Source organism: Mirounga angustirostris, unplaced genomic scaffold (assembly GCF_029215605.1).
Source record: "Mirounga angustirostris isolate CCGP_5_RB_7025 unplaced genomic scaffold, mMirAng1.0.hap1 SCAF_15, whole genome shotgun sequence".
Classification (NCBI taxonomy): domain Eukaryota; kingdom Metazoa; phylum Chordata; class Mammalia; order Carnivora; family Phocidae; genus Mirounga; species Mirounga angustirostris.
The window spans coordinates 66878834-66898372 of NW_026991723.1; the positions used below are offsets into that span (position 1 = coordinate 66878834).

The following is a 19539-nucleotide window of genomic DNA, read 5'->3' on the forward strand; positions in this document are numbered from 1 at the left end:
TCATGTCCTGAGCTGATCTCATGACCCTGAGATCATGACCCTGAGATCATGTCCTGAGCTCGATCTCATGACCCTGAGATCATGTCCTCAGCCGAAATCAAGAGTTAGACGCTAAACCAACTGAGCCACCCAGGTGCCCCAGCTTCCCTTGTTTTTTATATCACTGACATGTTCTCCCCCATCTAAAGATCTATAAATCCTACAAAAATGAAGAAAATTTCTGCCTAACAAGAAATTCCTTTAATCTTTTGTTTGAAGTACTGGATTGTTTGTTATAAGTAAGGGCTATTTTTTTTTAATTTTTTATTCTTATGTTAATCCCCATACATTACATCATTAGTTTTAGATGAAGTGTTCCATGATTCATTGTTTGTGCATAACACCCAGTCAGTGCTCCATGCAGAACGTGCCCTCCTCAATACCCACCACCAGGCTAACCCATCCTCCCACCCCCCTCCCCTCTAGAACCCTCAGTTTGTTTTTCAGAATCCATCGTCTCTCATGGTTCGTCTACCCCTCCGATTTACCCTGCTTCATTCTTCCCCTCCCGCTACCTTCTTCTTCTAGGTAAGGGCTATTTTTGTCTAAAGGACAAATACTAGCTAATATCTACAACTTAACAGATAAAAAATGCAAGAATTGCATTGTGGAAAAAAACAAAGCATTAACTTCCTAGAGGTACAATGTGTATAAATCCTTTGACTTAACTACAAAATTCACATAGCTGTAAATATCCAAATACATTTATAACTTAATCCTAGATTTTAGAAGGGCAGATTATTTTCTTAAAATACATATAACTGTAGCTGGAAATACCAGTATAAAGAGGAGAAAAGTTCAAATATGACAAAAGAGGACTCTCATTTCAAGTTCAATTCCCTGCTGTTCTTTGCATACGATATTAGTCTGTGTCGGGGCTTTGGAATAGCTGATAAAATGCACTCCACTGCGTGATTCTCGAGTCCACCTGCCCTTGGCCCTCAGCAGCGTCAACACCCTCAGTCTGCCTGAGCTCTCTTCTCTCCAGGGGCACAGAAAGGAAACAAACGTGTACTGTTCGTTGTACATCCAGGGCTGAAGTTCCAGGCTGGGGTACTTGCCAAAGGGGGGCACAATCAAGCTGAACACCAGGGCAATGCAGACAAACACAGCTGGTAGGACGATCTGTAGCCAGCGGACAGAGGGGGTAAGGAAGTGGCAAAACAAGGCCAAGTGACAGAAAAAGGGGCCTGGGGCAAGCCCCTAAGAGTCCAGCCAGCCTCCCCAGCCCAGCCAGCACGCAAGTGAGCACCACGGGACCCAGAACAGAGCTCCACCAAGGCATTCATGGCAGGTGGGAAGCAGCAGATCCTGCCACCGAAACCTCTTCCCTCCAGGGCATTTCTGGAGGCTGGCAGCACAAGGCCAGAGGCTGTGGACACCTCTCAGTGGCACGAAGCTCAAAACTTCACAGAGTAAACAGTGGTCACAGGTCAGGGGGACTCAGAACTCTGGGTCCTGCTCTCTTCCCACCGAAGACCTGAGAAAGACCACGATGAGCCATGAGCCCGGCTCAGCTCAGAGAAAGGCCGAGAGATCAAGCCCTCCACCAGGAGCCAGAAGACCCGAAGCCTGGTTCTGTCCTACTACAAGTTTACCCATGTGAAGTCACTCCCGCTGCGGCCTCTCACTTGTAATCTACAGACCAAGACTAAGTGACCCAGCCAGACCCCACGCTCTGAAAGGGGACAGCGTCCGCTGTCACCATGGGATGGCCTCAAAATGCGTCATCACCCAAATCCTTCTTTATGGGAAAATACTCTATGACAATCATCTCATTTCATTATCGTTACAACTCTATCACCAATCAACGAACAAGGGAATTGAGCTCAGAAAGACTAAGCAACTTGCCCAAGGTCACACAGCCAATAAGTGGCAGAACCAGAATTCCAACCCAGGTCTGCATGCTCCAAATTCATACTCCCTGCATTACCCACAGAGTCTGCAGGGAAGAATCTCTACAGACACTTTCTCTATACTTCTCGATTTTATACAGCAGGATAATTTTATCCCTTCTGACCAAGCAACTTAGCATGCAAACACTGACATGCAGGCAACAGTGTAAGGAGTCTTCTCTGTTTGCCCATTTTTTTCTGACCTCTCCGGCTACCTTTCTGTCAATTTGCAGTTAAACATCACTTTAGAGAAAAGTCATGTTTCCAAGAAGTTTATATGTCAAGTGCATCTCAGCTTATGAAAACTGAATTTGCCCAGCCAATTTTCCTAAACTCTGTCCTTGTTACGCTGTCCTCTACCATAAACCTCACACACACACACACACACACACACACAGAGCACAGCACGACTTAATGCCAGGCCCCATTCTAAGCACTTACTCACTTTAATCCTCATAACAACCCTATGTCATAGGCACATTATCTTCATTCTAAAGATGAGGACACGGAGGCACAGAGAAGTAACTCGCCCGCAGATGCGTGAGCGGCAGGAAGCAGGACTGGGATTGAAATACGGAAAGTCTGGCTCCAGCTCCACCTCACAACCATGACCCTCCCCTGCCTGCACTGGTCAGGGAGCCTGCGGCCCACCCGGGGAGCCAGAGTCACTGGCCTGGAGCAGCACTTGTCACCTGAGCAAAGAATCCCTTCCGACTCCGTCTGGCAATCAGCAGCCTCTTCCACAGAAGGGCCACAAACTGCTGCTGTGTGAGCTTCCAGCCCTTCACCTGGTAGGAGCCTTTGCCGTCCATCCCGCTGAGCAGGTCTGTTTCTCTGGATTCTGCAAGAAGCCAACACTGAAGGTCACCTAGTATCTGAGGCAGTCTTGACCTCACCACGCTCTTCTTTTTCTGGCTTTTCCAGCAAGACTTCAAATCAGTAAGATAAAGATACAACAGAAAATTGGGCAATGGTAATAAAGTGAGATCTCGAAAAATGAAAACGATATGGCCTACAAAATTATGAAAAGATGAATTCACAAGAAATCAGAAATGTAAATTATTTCTCATATATAAATGAAAAAAATTATAAAGATGCTGTAAAAACAATGATGGTCAAGTAAAGCTAAAACACATTAAAAAGTGAATTCATTACTCAGCTAGTGGGTATCTGACAGCTTGTGGAAGTGAAAGTGAAAAGAAATATACTAGAGAACACTGGATAATGGGTCATTTGAAAGAGGAGCTTCATGAAAAAATATGTCATAAACTAAGTGCACGAGTGTTTTAAGCTAGAAAGTGTCTCAATTTATATGTAGGGGAAAAGCCAGCATATTTAGTAACAATCTAAAACAAGTAGCAAAGCTCCAGAAATACTTCTCCCATAACATCTCTCTCCAACTCCAGTTGGGAGGCACAAAGATCACTCAGAGCAATAGACTTGTAAAGCCTATTTCAAGGAATAATTACATTTATTAATGAGAAGTCTAAAACGTTACTGCCACTAGAATTCACTTTTAAAATCAAAACATAAAGAAAGCCAATTAATACAGGATATCTAAAAAGGGATATCATAATATTTAATATATATTAAACACAGATGTTCATGTGTTTTAGTAATGAAAGCAATTTTATAGAAACAACTTGGAAGAAATTCATACTATATTTAATACTGAGTTGCTCACAAATCTTTCCTACCACTAATTCGAAGAAGACTAGCAACAAGGAGGCTGATACAGAAATATCAAGACATGTTGACAAGCTGAAGCAGTGTATAGTCTATTTTCCTTCCCATGGCATTTAACTCAATGCTCAACATACAACAGGTGCTTAACAAAAATATTCACTGATATGAGTAGAAAACTTTTTAAGAAACTGAATGAAAATGGAAATTATTTTTTATTCCCAATTACTTTTAAAAATAATGATAAAAATAAAGAAAAGAAACCCATAAACACTGATAGTAATTCACCTTGTTGGAAAAGAAACAACAGACCCAAAGTGGAGTCATTTTCACCCATAACAGCAAACCAAGACTTAATTGCAGTTTCCACCTCTCCCAGAAATGTGACCTTGAACAGTCAATCTGAAATTTCCTGATTAGCACTAGTAAGGTAATCTGCATAAAACCCCTGCTTTTCCTTTCCCCCAAAATATGACCAGGCCTGAAACAATCCTGTCTTTTCTTTTGCTAATAGCTCCCTTGCCCCACCCTCCTTCTGCCTATAAAACTATTCCATTTTGCACAACTCTTCCACGTAGCTATTTACTCAGAGATGCTGCCCAATTCATGAATTGTTGAATAAAGCCTCTTCATATCTTCAAATTTCAAACTTGAATTTCTGTTAACAGCCTTTACTGAAATTTTTCTCTTCCAATACATAATCCTGTATCATGCATACAAAAAAAATGGAACTGTGAGATAACTCCATACTAAATAACTATAGCTTAAATTACAGGAACTCAAAAATTACAACAAAAATAGCACATGCTAGGTCACACTTCAATGAAGGAAAAGTAGTCTATACCACCATCTAGTGGCCTTATAAGACAGCACTAAGGTACTTAGCCAGGGATGTCACCAAAATACAGGCATCAAAGTTTACATGCAGAGCTATCGCCTTCCTTCCTACTCAGTTGGGACAGCATTGGATCAACCTCTCCTCCTTCCTTCTGCAGATCTGCATGAGCTGGACCTTTGGACAAAACCATGCAGGAACACCATCAAATGGACTATTGCCTTTGCACACGTCATATAATTCCCTCCACCCTTTACTTGATACCTATTTCTTATGTAAGGTGTAAAAATGCATCTTCATACTCATCAGACCAAATGGACAGTATAAAAAATTGGTCAGAAAAAACCCATACACTGTGATTAAGGGCATAAATTTATAAGATGGTTTGGCACTGTTTAGTAAAGATGAATATGGTACATATCTTATGACCTAGCAATCCCATTCCTAGGTATATACTCTAATGCAGCAGCTCCTAACCTCTGGTACACAGATCCTCAAGGTGTCTATGGAAGAATTCAGAGGGTCTGGTAACTTAGATGGGAAAAAAAATTTCATCTTTATTGTGTTAAAAAAACACAAAAACACAGGACCAAAATGGCATCAGTTCGGTTAAGGCCCCAAGTCAGTAAACCAAGGCTTAATACCCAATTTAACTGCAGTATCAATCTTCCCCAAAAATGTAATCTTAAGTGGTCAGTCAAGAATTTTCTGACAGGTGCCACTGAGTCTGTAACATAGCCCCCTCCAACCCCCCAAAGGAAGATGAGGTAATCTGCATAAGAACACCTGCTCTTCCACCAACCCCACCAAGAGAAAGTGACCTTGGGCGCCTGGGTGGCTCAGTTGGTTAAGCGACTGCCTTCGGCTCAGGTCATGATCCTGGAGTCCTGGGATCGAGTCCCGCGTTGGGCTCCCCACTCAGCAGGGAGTCTGCTTCTCCCCCTGACCCTCCCCACTCTCATGCTCTCTCTATCTCATTCTCTCTCTCAAATAAATAAATAAAATCTTTAAAAAAAAAAAAAAAGAGAAAGTGACCTTGCCGTGAAATATCCTTTTTCTGTTGTTTATAACTTTCTTGCCCCACCCTCCTTCCTATAAAAACCTTCCATTTTGTATAACTCCTCAGAGCATCCCTCTACTTACTAGAGTGAGATGTTGCCCAATTCATGGATCTTTTTTACATTTTACTTATTTGAGAAAGAGAGCGAACGTGTGACCAGAAGAAGGGGCAGAGGGTGAGGGAGAGAGAGAATCTTCAAGCAGACTCCCCACTGAGCATGGAGCCCAACATGGGGCTCCATCCCAGGACCCTGAAATCATGACCTGAGCCAAAATCCAAAGTTGGCTGCTTAACCGACTGAGCCACCCAGGTGCCCCATCATGAATCGTTTAATAAAGGCAATGAGATCTTCAAAATTTACTCAGCTGAATTTTCTTTTTTAACAATTGTCACCAACTTCTAACTGAAAATAAGCATTTCCTTTAAGTATGAATGTAGGCAACAAATCACAATGTGACCTGTGACTTTGTGACCAAAAAATATCATAGATATTGTCAAATTCCATTCAGAGGTGTTACAAATATATAAAAATTTCTTTTATGCTCATCACTAAATTATGATAGTTGTTAAATCCAATGATAAATCCTGTTATTTAGTACCCTAATAAAGAAGTATGTCTATTTCTTTATCAAGAATTTTCTTTCAGGGGCACGTGGCTGGCTCAGTTGGAAGAGCATGTGATTCTTGATCTCGGGAAAGTGAGTTTGAGTTCCATGTTGGATGTAGGGATTACTTAAATAAACTTAAAAAAAATATTTTCATATTTTGATCATTCTAGCTTAATCTGTTTTCTTTGTAAACCTATGTATTTGCTAAGCATGTAAAACATTAGGGTTGTGTTGGGGAGCAAGAATTCCTGTCCCCTTCAGGGGTTCTTCTAGCTGGACTAAGAATCAAATTGACAAGAGACAGATTAACAGGAGAAAATCAAATTTAACAGCATATGTATGGGGAATCCAAACAGATATGGAAATTCCAAAGACAGGCAAAATGAGGTATATATGTCATCCTGAATTAAGGAGAAGTGCATAGGGTTCCAGAACTTCAGAGGAAAAGAACGTAATTCACAGGGCAATAAGAAAAGCAGATGTTTGGTAATCAGCTGTTTGTCCTGCCATACAGATTGGTCACTCAGATAAAATTTATCTCTGGTAATAACCCTTATGCTGGCAAAGATCCCCAGTTTAGATTCTTCCATGTACTTAAGAGAAGGGCAAAAGTTTCTCTTGAGCCTACAGGGTCTTGATTGCCTTCAGCTCAAAATAATCTTCATGCCAAAGTGGCCAATCTTTTTTTTTTTTAAAGATTTTTATTTATTTATTTGACAGAAAGAGACACAGTGAAAGAGGGAACACAAGCAGAGGGGGAGGGATTGGGAGAGGGAGAAGCAGGCTTCCTGCTGAGCAGGGAGCCCGATGCGGGGCTTGATCCCAGGACCCTGGGATCATGACTGAGCTGAAGGCAGACGCTTAATGACTGAGCACCCAGGCGCCCCCAAAGTGGCTAATCTTGGAGTAACCTGCCCTCAGCCCCTACAGTTCCACAGGCCTACAAGATTTCCAAAGAGTTGGGGCGCCTGGGTGGCTCAGTCAGTTAAGTGTCTGCCTTCGGGCTCAGGTCGTGATCCCAGAGTCCTGGGATCAAGCCCCATGTCAGGCTCCCTGCTCAGTGGGGAGCCTGCTTCTCCCTCTCCCTCTGCCCCTCCCCCTGTTCATGCTCTCTCTCTCTCTCTCCCCCTTGCTCTTTCTCTTTCAAATAAATAAAATTACAAAAAAAAAAAAAAAAAGATTTCCAAAGGGTGCTATGGCATAAAAAAGTTTAAAAATCCCTGCCCTAGAGAAATTCTAAATATGGAAACAGGAACTATCTATTAAAAAATTCAAAACATCTTTGTTCATAACATCAAATGGACAAATATATATCCATACAATGTAACAGCATATAGCAGAGAAATGTACTAATTACTATGGCTGCATCAAAATACATGATTTTCAAAAACCTATGTCAAAGCTAAGAATCAGGGGCACCTGGGTGGCTCAGATGGTTAAGCGTCTGCCTTCAGCTCAGGTCATGATCCCAGGGTCCTGGGATCGAGCCCCGCATCGGGTTCCCTGCTCAGCGGGTAGCCTGCTTCTCCCTCTCCTTCTGCTCCTCCCCTGCTTGTGCTCTCTTGCTCTCTCTGTCAAATAAATAAATAAAATCTTTAAAAAAAAAAAAAAAAAGAAGCTAAGAATCAACTAACAGAAAGACAAAAATAGTCTGATTCCATTTATAGAAAGTTCTCAGCTAGGCAAACCAATGAAATATATTGTTTTGAGTTACACACAAATATAGTTGAATTTCAAAGAAAATGAATGCAATGATTAAAACAAAATTCTGAGTCATGGTTGTTTGAAGCAAGGAGGTCGGGGAAGGTGTCGTAGGGAGGAAAATGTGACCCGAAAGGAACATATATTGGGCCTCTAAATTACTGACAATATTTTATTTCTTTCTTGGCAGCAGGGTAATAGGCATTCAATGTATTATTCTTTAAAGTATACTGACACATTACATTTACCTTAGGCAACCTTAGTCCACCCAATCTAAAATAACTACCCAATTGGTCTATATCACATTAGCCTATTTTAATATTCCAGATTTATCTAGTTTTGGACTACTTGCCAGAAGTTTAAGATATACAATGATAATTTTCAACATACTTTGTGTATCTTCTAGACAGTTCAGGGATTTTTTTCAAAACAAAATGTCATATAAAAACATTTCATGTTTTTAAATGGTTTTTAGAGGCTATATTCTACCACACATATTTTAAAAATGAAAATTTTTAAAATGAACTGATTTTATAATCTGGCTTTAGACCCTGAATGTGCCACTTAGCAGCAGTGAACCTAAGAAACTTAATTCTCTCAGAACTTCACCTTGCTCACTTGGAGGTAAAGTTGAACTCACAGGCTTTTGAGGATGATTAAAACCTGTGAGTGAAAAGGAGATTGTCTTAGGCACCTAGCAGCACTTACCAATAATTTCCCTCTCTAAGTAATAGCCATGAATTTTACAGTGATAATGAATCACAGATAGTGATTCACAGATAGTGATCTGTTAGTTAAGTATTTTCATCTCGGAAAATTCTCTCTACCTTTCTGCTGGCTAGATGAAGTTGATGATGGGGTGTCCATGGATGGCAAAACCACTAGGTAGAAGTCTGGATCCTTAATTCACTATGTATGGAAGAGCTGCCTGCCAACAAGGAAAACCCATTTTAGATTCTTAAGGAACAAGAAATAAAATCCTGTTGTGTCTGAGACATTATACATTTGGTATCTATTTGTTACAGCAGTTTAGCCTATCCTATTTAATATATTCTTAAAAAGGTGAACCACATTCAGAAGTACCATATATAGCTGAAGGGGTCAGAACAAATTATTAAGTGAATGACTACCTACCAAATAGTGAGATATCCAGCCTTCTTCCCTCCTCAGTCACAGAAAACTGGCAGTAAGGAAGTTTCCACGCTTGGGGTAACTGACTAAACCTAAAAAAAATGACTATGGGTGAAAACAAATGGGAGTTTTTCCCCTCAATGAAATAACAAATAGCCTACAGAAAACCCTACAGTGAAGCCCACTATCTGACAGGCCACACCTATACTCAAAAAGCTTTAAAAAAAAATGGTTTTTTTGTCTCACTAAAAAATACGAGTTGATAACCAAGGATTAAAAATACAAAACTCGAGGGGGTGGAGCAAGATGGCGGAGGAGTAGGAGTCCTGGATTTCGTCTCCTCTCAGGAATTCAGCTGGATAGGGATCAAACCATTCTGAACACCTACAAACTCAACAGGAGATCGAAGAAAAGAAGAGCAACAACTCTCTCATCAGAAAAGCGACCACTTTCTGGAAGGTAGGACGTGTGGAGAAGTGAATCCGAGCCGATATTTGGGAGGATAGACAGCGGGGGAGGGGCCTCTGTTGGCCGCTTCCGGCAAGTGATAGAGCCGCGGAGCACAAAATCGGAACTTTTAAAAGTCTGGTCCGCTGAGGGACGTCACTCTGGTGGCTAAACTGGGGGTGGAACTGTCGCGGGACAGTGTGGTCTCAGGACCCTCGGGGTCACAGAAAGACCAGGGGTGCCTGAGTGCGGCAGAGCTCCCAGGTATCGGAGCAGGGAAGCTGGCTGCAGAGATGGAGCCCATGCGCGGGCTCTCAGCTCGGGGTTGCCATAAACCGTGATCCGTGGCACAGTCGGGCCACTGCTCCTCCAGCAGGGACCCAACAAGCGGCAGATCCGGGGAGGCTCCCCTTCCTCCCCCGGGAGGAGCCACGCGGGAGAGCACCGCAGGGATCTGTTGGGTTCGGAGACTCCAGACCGGGTTGGGTGCCAGCGATAGAAACGCGCGGTCACAGGCCGGTTGAGCACGGAGTGCAGCTGCAGACCAGGGAGACGGGAGTGACTGACGGCTTTTCTCTGGGGGCTCACTGAGGAGTGGAGCCCGAGTTCTCGGCTCCTCCGGGGCGGAGATTGGGAGGCCGCCATTTTCACTCTCCGCCTCCAAAGCTGTACGGAAAGCTCGCAGGGAACAAAAGCCCGGAGAGCAAACCCGAGCAGATTACTTAGCCGGGAGGGGGCAAGGGCGGGGCAATTCCGCCTCCGGCAGAGACATTTGGAAACCACGGCAACAGGCCCCTCCCCAGAAGATCAGCGAGAACAGCCAGCCAAGGCCAAGTTTACCGATCAATGAGAACAGCAGAACTCCAGCGCTAGGGGACTACTGCACATAGAATTCACGACTTTTTTACCATGATTCTTTAGTCTTTTAAAGTTAATTTTTTTTAACTGTCTTTTTGTCTTTTTATTTCTTTTTGAATTTTTCTTTTTCCCTTTTTCAACCAACATCTTATCAATCCCTTTTTTAAAAAAAAAATGTTTATTTTTCATTTTTAGAGTCATATTCTATCCCTTCATAGTAGTTACCCATATTTTTGGCTTATATATATAAGTTGTTCTCTCTTTAAAATTTTGAGATAGTTTCTTCTGACAGATTAAAATATACCCTAAATCTCTAGTATATGGTGTTTTCTATTCCCCTGCCTGATCACATCCTCTCCCTTTTTTTTTTGTTTGTTTTCTTTTTCCTTTTTTTAAACCCTCTTCTTTCTTTTTTCAAACAACTTCTTATCAATTCCTTTTATAAAATTTTTTATAATTTCCATCTTTACAGTCATATTCCATCCCTTCATATCAACCCTTATTTTTGTACATATATAAGTTTTTCTTTCTTTAAAATTTTGGGAGGCACTTTCTTCTAAAAGACCAAAATACACCCCAAATCTAGTGTGTGGCACTGATCTATATACCATATAGATCATATTTGATCACATTCTGGTTTTTTTTTGTTGTTGTTGTTGTTTTGTTTTGTTTGTTTTTGTTTTTATCTTTATCTTTTTCTTTTTCTTTATTTTCTTTTTCTTTTTTTTCGCTTTCCCTTTCTTATCCCACTGCTTCAGGTCTTTTCTGATTTGTTTAGAGTATATTTTCTGGGGACGTGGTTACTCTGCTAGCATTTTGTTCTCTCATTAATCTATTCTCCTCTGCACAAAATGACAAGACGGAAAAAATCACCTCAACAAAAAGAACAAGAGGTAGTACCGACTGCCAGGGACCTACTCAATACGGACATTAGTACGATGTCAGATCTAGAGTTCAGAATCATCACTTTAAAGATACTAGCTGGGCTTGAAAAAATATGGAAGTTATTAGAGAAACCCTTTCTGGAGAAGTAAAAGAGCTAAAATCCAACCAAGTAGAAATCAAAAAGGCTATTAATGAGGTGCAATCAAAAATGGGGGCGCTAAGTGCTAGAATAAATGAGGCAGAAGAGAGAATCAGTAATATAGAAGATGAAATGATGGAAAATAAAGAAGCTGAGAAAAAGAGAGATAAACAACTACTGGATCACGAGGGCAGAATTCGAGAGATAAGCGATAACATAAGATGAAACAACATTAGAATAATTGGGATCCCAGAAGAAGAAGAAAGAGAGAGAGGGGCAGAAGGTATAATGGAGCAAATTAGAGCAGAGAACTTTCCTAATTTGGGGAAGGAAACAGGCATCAAAATCCAGGAAGCACAGAGAACCCCTCTCAAAATCAATAAAAATAGGTCAACTCCCCGACATCTAATAGTAAAACTTACGAGTCTCATAGACAAAGAGAAAATCCTGAAAGCAGCTCGGGAGAAGAGATATGTAACCTACAAGGGTAGAAACATTAGATTGGCAACAGACCTATCCACAGAGACGTGGCAGGCCAGAAAGGACTGGCAGGATATATTCAGAGCACTAAATGAGAAAAATATGCAGCCAAGAATACTCTATCCAGCTAGGCTGTCATTGAAAATTGAAGGAGAGATAAAAAGCTTCCAGGACAAACAAAAACTAAAGGAATTTGCAAACACAAAATCAGCCCTACAGGAAATCTGGAAAGGGATCCTCTAAGCAAAGAGAGACCATAAAAGCAACATAGACCAGAAAGGAACACAGACAATATACAGTAACAGTCACCTTACAGGCAATACAATGGCACTAAATTCGTATCTTTCAATAGTTACCCTGAATGTAAATGGGCTAAATGCCCCAATCAAAAGACACAGGCTAACAGACTGGATTAAAAAACAAGACCCATCGATATGCTGTCTGCAAGAGACTCATTTTAGACCCAAAGACACCCCCAAATTGAAAGTGAGGGGGTGGAAAACAATTTACCATGCTAATGGACACCAAAAGAAAGCTGGAGTGGCAATCCTTATATCAGATAAATTAGATTTTAAACCAAAGACTGTAATAAGAGATGAGGAAGGACACTACATCATACTTAAAGGATCTAACCAACAAGAAGATCTAACAATTGTAAATATCTATGCCCCTAACATGGGAGCAGCCAATTATATAAGGCAATTAATAACAAAAGCAAAGAAACACATTGACAACAGTACAATAATAGTGGGGGACTTTAACATCCCCCTCACTGAAATGGACAGATCGTCTCAGCAAAAGATCAACAAGGAAATAAAGACTTTAAATGACACACTGGACCAAATGGACTTCACAGACCTATTCAGAACATTCCACCCCAAAGCAACGGAATACACATTCTTCTCTAGTGCCCATGGAATATTCTCCAGAATAGATCACATCCTAGGTCATAAATCAGGTCTCAACCAGTACCAAAAGCCTGGGATCATTCCCTGCCTATTTTCAGACCACAATGCTTTGAAACTAGAACTCAATCACAAGAGGAAAGTCAGAAAGAACTCAAATACATGGAGGCTAAAGAGCATCCTACTGAAGAATGAAGAAGAATTTAAAAAATACATGGAAACCAATGAAAATGAAAACACAACTGTTCAAAATCTTTGGGAGGCAGCAAGGGCAGTCCTAAGAGGAAAGTATATAGCAATACAAGCCTTTCTCAAGAAACAAGAAAGGTCTCAAGTACACAACCTAACCCTCCACCTAAAGGAGCTGGAGAAAGAACAGCAAATAAAGCCTAAACCCAGGAGGAGAAGAGAAATCATAAAGATCAGAGCAGAAATCAATGAAATAGAAACTAAAAGAACAGTAGAACAGATCAACGAAACTAGGAGCTGGTTCTTTGAAAGAATTAACAAGATTGATAAACCCCTGGCCAGACTTATGAAAAAGAAAAAAGAAATGACCCAAATCAACAAAATCATGAATGAAAGAGGAGAGATCACAACCAACACCAAAGAAATACAAACAATTATAAGAACATATTATGAGCAACTCTATGCCAGCAAATTAGATAACCTGGAAGAGATGGATGCATTCCTAGAGATGTATCAACTACCAAAACTGAACCAGGATGAAATAGAAAACCTGAACAGACCTATAACCACTAAGGAAATTGAAGCAGTCATCAAAAATCTCCCAAAAAACAAAAGCCCAGGGCCAGATGGCTTCCCAGGGGAATTCTACCAAACCTTTCAAGAAGAATTAATACCTATTCTTCTGAAACTGTTCCAAAAAATAGAAACGGAAGGAAAACTTCCAAACTCATTTTATGAGGCCAGCATTACCTTGATCCCAAAACCAGACAAAGACCCCATCAAAAAGGAGAATTACAGACCAATATCCCTGATGAACATGGATGCAAAAATTCTCACCAAAATCCTAGCCAATAGGATCCAACAGTACATTAAAAGGATTATTCACCACGACCAAGTGGGATTTATCCCTGGGCTGCAAGGTTGGTTCAACATCCGCAAATCAATGTGATACAATACATTACCAAAAGAAAGAACAAGAATCATATGATCCTCTCAATAGATGCAGAAAAAGCTTTTGACAAAGTACAGCATCCTTTCTTGATCAACTCTTCAGAGTATAGGGATAGAGGGTACATACCTCAATATCATAAAAGCCATCTATGAAAAACCTACAGGGAATGTTATTCTCAATGGGGAAAAACTGAGAGCTTTCCCCCTAAGGTCAGGAACGCGGCAGGGATGTCCACTATCACCACTGCTATTCAACATAGTATTGGAAGTCCTAGCCACAGCAATCAGACAACAAAAAGAAATCAAAAGCATCCAAATTGGCAAAGAAGTCAAACTCTCACTCTTTGCAGATGATATGATACTTTATGTGGAAAACCCCAAAGACTCCACCCCAAAACTGCTAGAACTCATACAGGAATTCAGTAAAGTGGCAGGATATAAAATCAATGCACAGAAGTCAGTGGCATTCCTATACACCAACAACAAGACAGAAGAAAGAGAAATTAAGGAGTCGATCCCATTTACAATTGCACCCAAAACCATAAGATACCTAGGAATAAATCTAACCAAAGAGACAAAGGATCTGTACTCAGAAAACTATAAAATACTCATGAAAGAAATGGAGGAAGACACAAAGAAATGGAAAAACGTTCCATGCTCATGGATTGGAAGAACAAATATTGTGAAGATGTCAATGCTACCTAGAGCAATCTACACATTCAATGCAATCCCCATCAAAATACCATCCACTTTTTTCAAAGAAATGGATCAAATAATCCTAAAATTTGTATGGAACCAGAAAAGACCCCGCATAGCCAGAGGAATGTTGAAAAAGAAAAGCAAAGCCGGCGGCATTACAATTCCAGACTTCAAGCTCTATTACAAAGCTGTCATCATCAAGACAGCATGGTACTGGCACAAAAACAGACACATAGATCAATGGAACAGAATAGAGAGCCCAGAAATGGACCCTCAACTCTATGGTCAACTAATCTTTGACAAAGCAGGAAAGAATGTCCAATGGAACAAAGACAGTCTTTTCAACAAATGGTGTTGGGAAAATTGGATAGCCACATGCAGAAGAATGAAACTGGACCATTTCCTTACACCACACACAAAAATAGACTCCAAATGGTTGAAAGACCTCAATGTGAGACAGGAGTCCATCAACATCCTAAAGGAGAACACAGGCAGCAACCTCTTTGACCGCAGCCAAAGCAACTTCTTCCTAGAAACATCGCCAAAGGCAAGGGAAGCAAGGGCAAAAATGAACTATTGGGACTTCATCAAGATAAAAAGCTTTTGCAAAGCAAAGGAAACAGTCAACAAAACCAAAAGACAACCGACAGAATGGGAGAAGATATTTGCAAATGACATATCAGATAAAGGGCTAGTATCCAAAATCTATAAAGAACTCATCAAACTCAACACCCAAAGAACAAACAATCCAATCAAGAAATGGGCAGAAGACATGAACAGACATTTTTCCAAAGACATCCAAATGGCCAACAGACACATGAAAAAGTGCTCAATATCGCTCAGCATCAGGGAAATCCAAATCAAAACCTCAATGAGATACCATCTCACACCAGTCAGAATGGCTAAAATTAACAAGTCAGGAAACGACAGATGTTGGCGGGGATGCGGAGAAAGGGGAACCCTCCTACACTGTTGGTGGGAATGCAAGCTGGTGCAGCCACTCTGGAAAACTGTATGGAGGTTCCTCAAAAAGTTGAAAATAGAGCTACCATATGATCCAGCAATTGCACTACTGGGTATTTACCCCAAAGATACAAAAGTAGGGATCCAAAGGGGTACGTGCACCCCGATGTTTACAGCAGCAATGTCCACAATAGCCAAACTGTGGAAAGAGCCAAGATGTCCATCGACAGATGAATGGATAAAGAAGAGGTGGTATATATATACAATGGAATATTATGCAGCCATCAAAAGGAATGAGATCTTGCCATTTGCAACGACGTGGATGGAACTGGAGGGTATTATGTTGAGTGAAATAAGTCAAACAGAGAAAGACATGTATCATATGATCTCACTGATATGAGGAATTCTTAATCACAGGAAACAAACTGAGTGTTGTTGGAGTGGGGGGTGGGGTGGGAGGGATGGGGTGACTGGGTGATAGACACTGGGGAGGGTATGTGCTCTGGTAAGCGCTGTGAATTGTGCAAGACTGTTGAATCTCAGATCTGTACCTCTGAAACAAATAATGCAATATATGTTAAGGAAAAAAAAAAAAAGAAGAAGAAGGTAGCGGGAGGGGAAGAATGAAGCAGGGGAAATCGGAGGGGTGGACGAACCATGAGAGACGATGGACTCTGAAAAACAAACTGAGGGTTCTAGAGGGGAGGGGGGTGGGAGGATGGGTTAGCCTGGTGGTGGGTATTGAGGAGGGCACATTCTGCATGGAGCACTGGGTGTTATGCACAAACAATGAATCATGGAACACTTCATCTAGAACTAATGATGTAATGTATGGGGATTAACATAAGAATAAAAAATAAATAAATAAATAAATAAATAAACAACAACAAAAAAAATACAAAACTATTTTAGGAAAAACACTAGTATCATGGCAGAAAACAAATCAAATGATAATAAAACTTGAAACAATTCAGGAAGAAGACCCACAACAATAACTAAAAAATAAACACCTGTAATTAATGTCCTCTGAGATAGAAATTATGAACCCATGAAACAAAAAGAGTATATTATTTCTGATTAAAAAAAGAGAGAGAGAGAAATAAAGAAATATTCTGGGGATGGGATAAAAAAGGGTCTTTTGGGAATAAATACTGTGAAAGTATAAGTTTAAAATAAATGAGTTAGAAGATAAAATTATGGTACTTTATCCCCAAAACCATAAGCCAAAAAAGTAGATATGTAAAACAGTAGAAAGAATAAAATTAGAAGATCAAGTGGAGGTACAATGTTTGATTAACAGAAGTTCCGAAAATTGAGAAGAAAATTTAAAAATCCAAGAAACAAAAAATTTTCAGGATTGAAGAGTGTCCACATTATGAGGTTACACTGAGTGAGGAACACTGTATGAAAAAAAATATCGACTCCATGGCACATGACTGTGAAATTTCAGAATACCCAGGAACAAAGAGAAAAACATAAAAGTTTCCAGCGAGACTGACAGAAACAAGCAAGTCACATACAAAGAATTAGGAATCAAAATGGCATGAATTTCTTACTAGAAGGTATTATACAATGGAGCACTGGGGGCCTTTAAAAATATGAGGAAAAGTTATTTCCAATGTAGAATTTTACACCCTCCCAAAATATGCATCAAGAGGGCTGGTAGAATAAAGCATGTTTTATAGATACAAATCTCAGAAGTTTAATTCCCATGTACCCTGTCCTAAAATCAGAAGTTAAAAGAAAAAGAAACAAAATCCGGACAATAGGAAGTCCAATACAAAGCAAAGGAGATCCCAGAATTGCTACCATGCCATCTTAGAGAACTAGTCCACACTGGAGCAAGAGAACAAAGAACTCCCTAAAGATAACTCTAAAAGATGACACTGAAAAGCTGATTAATAGGTTTAATCATATTTGTTACCAAAAGATCCATCACAGCTGCTAACTCAGTAAACAAATGGGTAAGCCCTGGTACATTGCCATGGCGAATTATTCCATCCCAGAGAATTCGGAGGGGACTGGACAAATTGAAAGCATAGCTCCTGTCTGGGTTTGCCAACACTGTTGGAGAACAGTCAGATAAACTCATCACAAGAGTTTATCTGAGAAGCCAGTAACTCAAGAGTTAAGGGTTTTGGGCGCCTGGGTGGCTCAGATGGTTAAGCGTCTGCCTTCGGCTCAGGTCATGATCCCAGGGTTCCGGGATCGAGTCCCGCATCGGGCTCCCTCCTCCTTGGGAGCCTGCTTCTCCCTCTGCCTCTCTCTCTCTCTCTCTCTCTCTGTCATGAATAAATAAATAAAATCTTTAAAAAAAAAAAAGAGTTAAGAGTTTCGAAAAGAGAAGGGAGAAATTTATTGTGGGTACTGGCAGCCAGGGGAGGTGGTAAGCTCAAGACTTAACAACCGACCTCTCTGCCCCCAACATGGACACTTAACAATTTTATAAGGAGAGGTTAGTGGGGGGATACATGCAAGAGAGCAGGCAGACAGCCTGTGATCGTGGGTGAAGGTTGGTATGTGTTCAGCCCATGATCACAGGCAGAAGAAGAGGACCTGTGGGTATGGTCTTCTAGGCATCACGTTGCTATCAGGGCTTTTCCGATGTGGTGTTTGGGATGTTCTGGGTCCTTGAAAAAGAACTTCATCATGCTTCAAGAAAGTACACTAAGAAATAAGCACAATTTTAGTTAACAGCATGAGTTAAGCAGTCTTGTCTATTTCTGGTTTTAACTGTTGGGGTCTACAGTTGAGCAAGAGGGCTCACTAACATAATGAAAGGTATATTCTTTTGGCAAAAAGTTTGGTGATTAATAAATGATAGGTATGAGGAAAATAATAGAAACAAAGCAAAGAGGGAGAGAAAAAAAGTAGTCACACTCCTATTGATTAAGATTACAGGTGTAACCCATTTAGCAGTGGCTTAAACTAGAAGACGATTTCTCATGTAAAAGAACTCCAGAGATGGGCGGTCCAGGACTCTTAGCTCGCTGTTCTATGATGTCAGAACCTAGGCCTCTTCTCTCCTGTTGTCCTGTCTCCAGCATGTGGCCTCTACCTCATAATTCAAGAAGTCAAGCCATTACACCCATATTCCAGCATGAAGAAATAAGAAAGAAACAAAGGAGAGAACTGCTCCTCCTACACCGCTTTAGATTCACTTATAGTAGGTTATAAATGCACTAACACATTACACTGGCCAGGACTTAGTCACACAGCTGCACCTAGATGTTTAATTTTTTAAAAAGAGAGCAGCAGGGAGAATGGATAATGGGAAAGAGCTAATAGTCTCTGCTATCTCCCTCCAGTACTTCCCACTGTTCATATCCTACATTGTTTTTTTCTCAGAGTATTTATTAATCGCTGATGTATTTTTCTCTTTATTGCTTAATATTTTCCCGGAACCAGTAAGTTCCAAGAAGACAGGGACTATGTCTTTTGCTCACCCCTGTACCCGTTTCTGGAAAAGTACCTGAGGCATAGAAGGAATTTAATAGTTAGGGGCCGAATAAGTGAATAAATTGTTAATTCCAGGGAGGGGGCAACGTCTAAGAAAATAAATTGAAACATAAAGATCCAGTCCAGGCACAGATCCAGTCCAGGCATATCATTCAAAACGATGCCCATCACCCAGAAAAATTTAATCACCCCCTTTGGAATTATAATTTTAAAAAGCCTCCCTCTGAACAGATAATTCAAGTCTTTGATGAAGGCACAACCAATGCAACCACTGGTGATATCCCTGTAATATTTCCCTATTCTTGATAGTATAAGCAGTATTATTTCAATGTATGCAATAATGTAACTATTGTGTAATTGTGAGTCTGATTATGCATTGTGTAATTGTGTTCTCTGTAATTAGTAATAAAAATGTAAACATTAATATACTGTAAATTAATAATGTGACCATTTTTAATGTACCCATATTCAGATGGGGAAGGGAAGGTTATTTTGAGGGAGTGGTATGTAAGAGACCTAAATCCTCATTTTCCAAGCAACAGATACTATCTATACCTGAAAATACTAAGACACACCAGGAAAAGCCTGTAATTTAGAGAAGAAAGCATTAGA

General features: G+C 40.5%; 1 protein-coding gene across 1 annotated transcript in view; it reads right to left on the bottom strand.

The window, feature by feature from the left end:
- The window catches only part of LOC135362690 (phospholipid-transporting ATPase ABCA1-like), a 20131-nt gene continuing 592 nt past the window's right edge, over positions 1 to 19539 (bottom strand). The window contains exons 2-5 of the mRNA XM_064579303.1: positions 8956 to 9044; positions 8649 to 8749; positions 2627 to 2775; positions 1 to 1164 (exon numbers count right to left, since the gene is read on the bottom strand). Coding sequence (XP_064435373.1) covers positions 838 to 1164; positions 2627 to 2775; positions 8649 to 8688 — 516 coding nt within the window. The 5' untranslated portion in view covers positions 8689 to 8749; positions 8956 to 9044 and the 3' untranslated portion in view covers positions 1 to 837. The remainder of the gene's footprint in view (positions 1165 to 2626; positions 2776 to 8648; positions 8750 to 8955; positions 9045 to 19539) is intronic.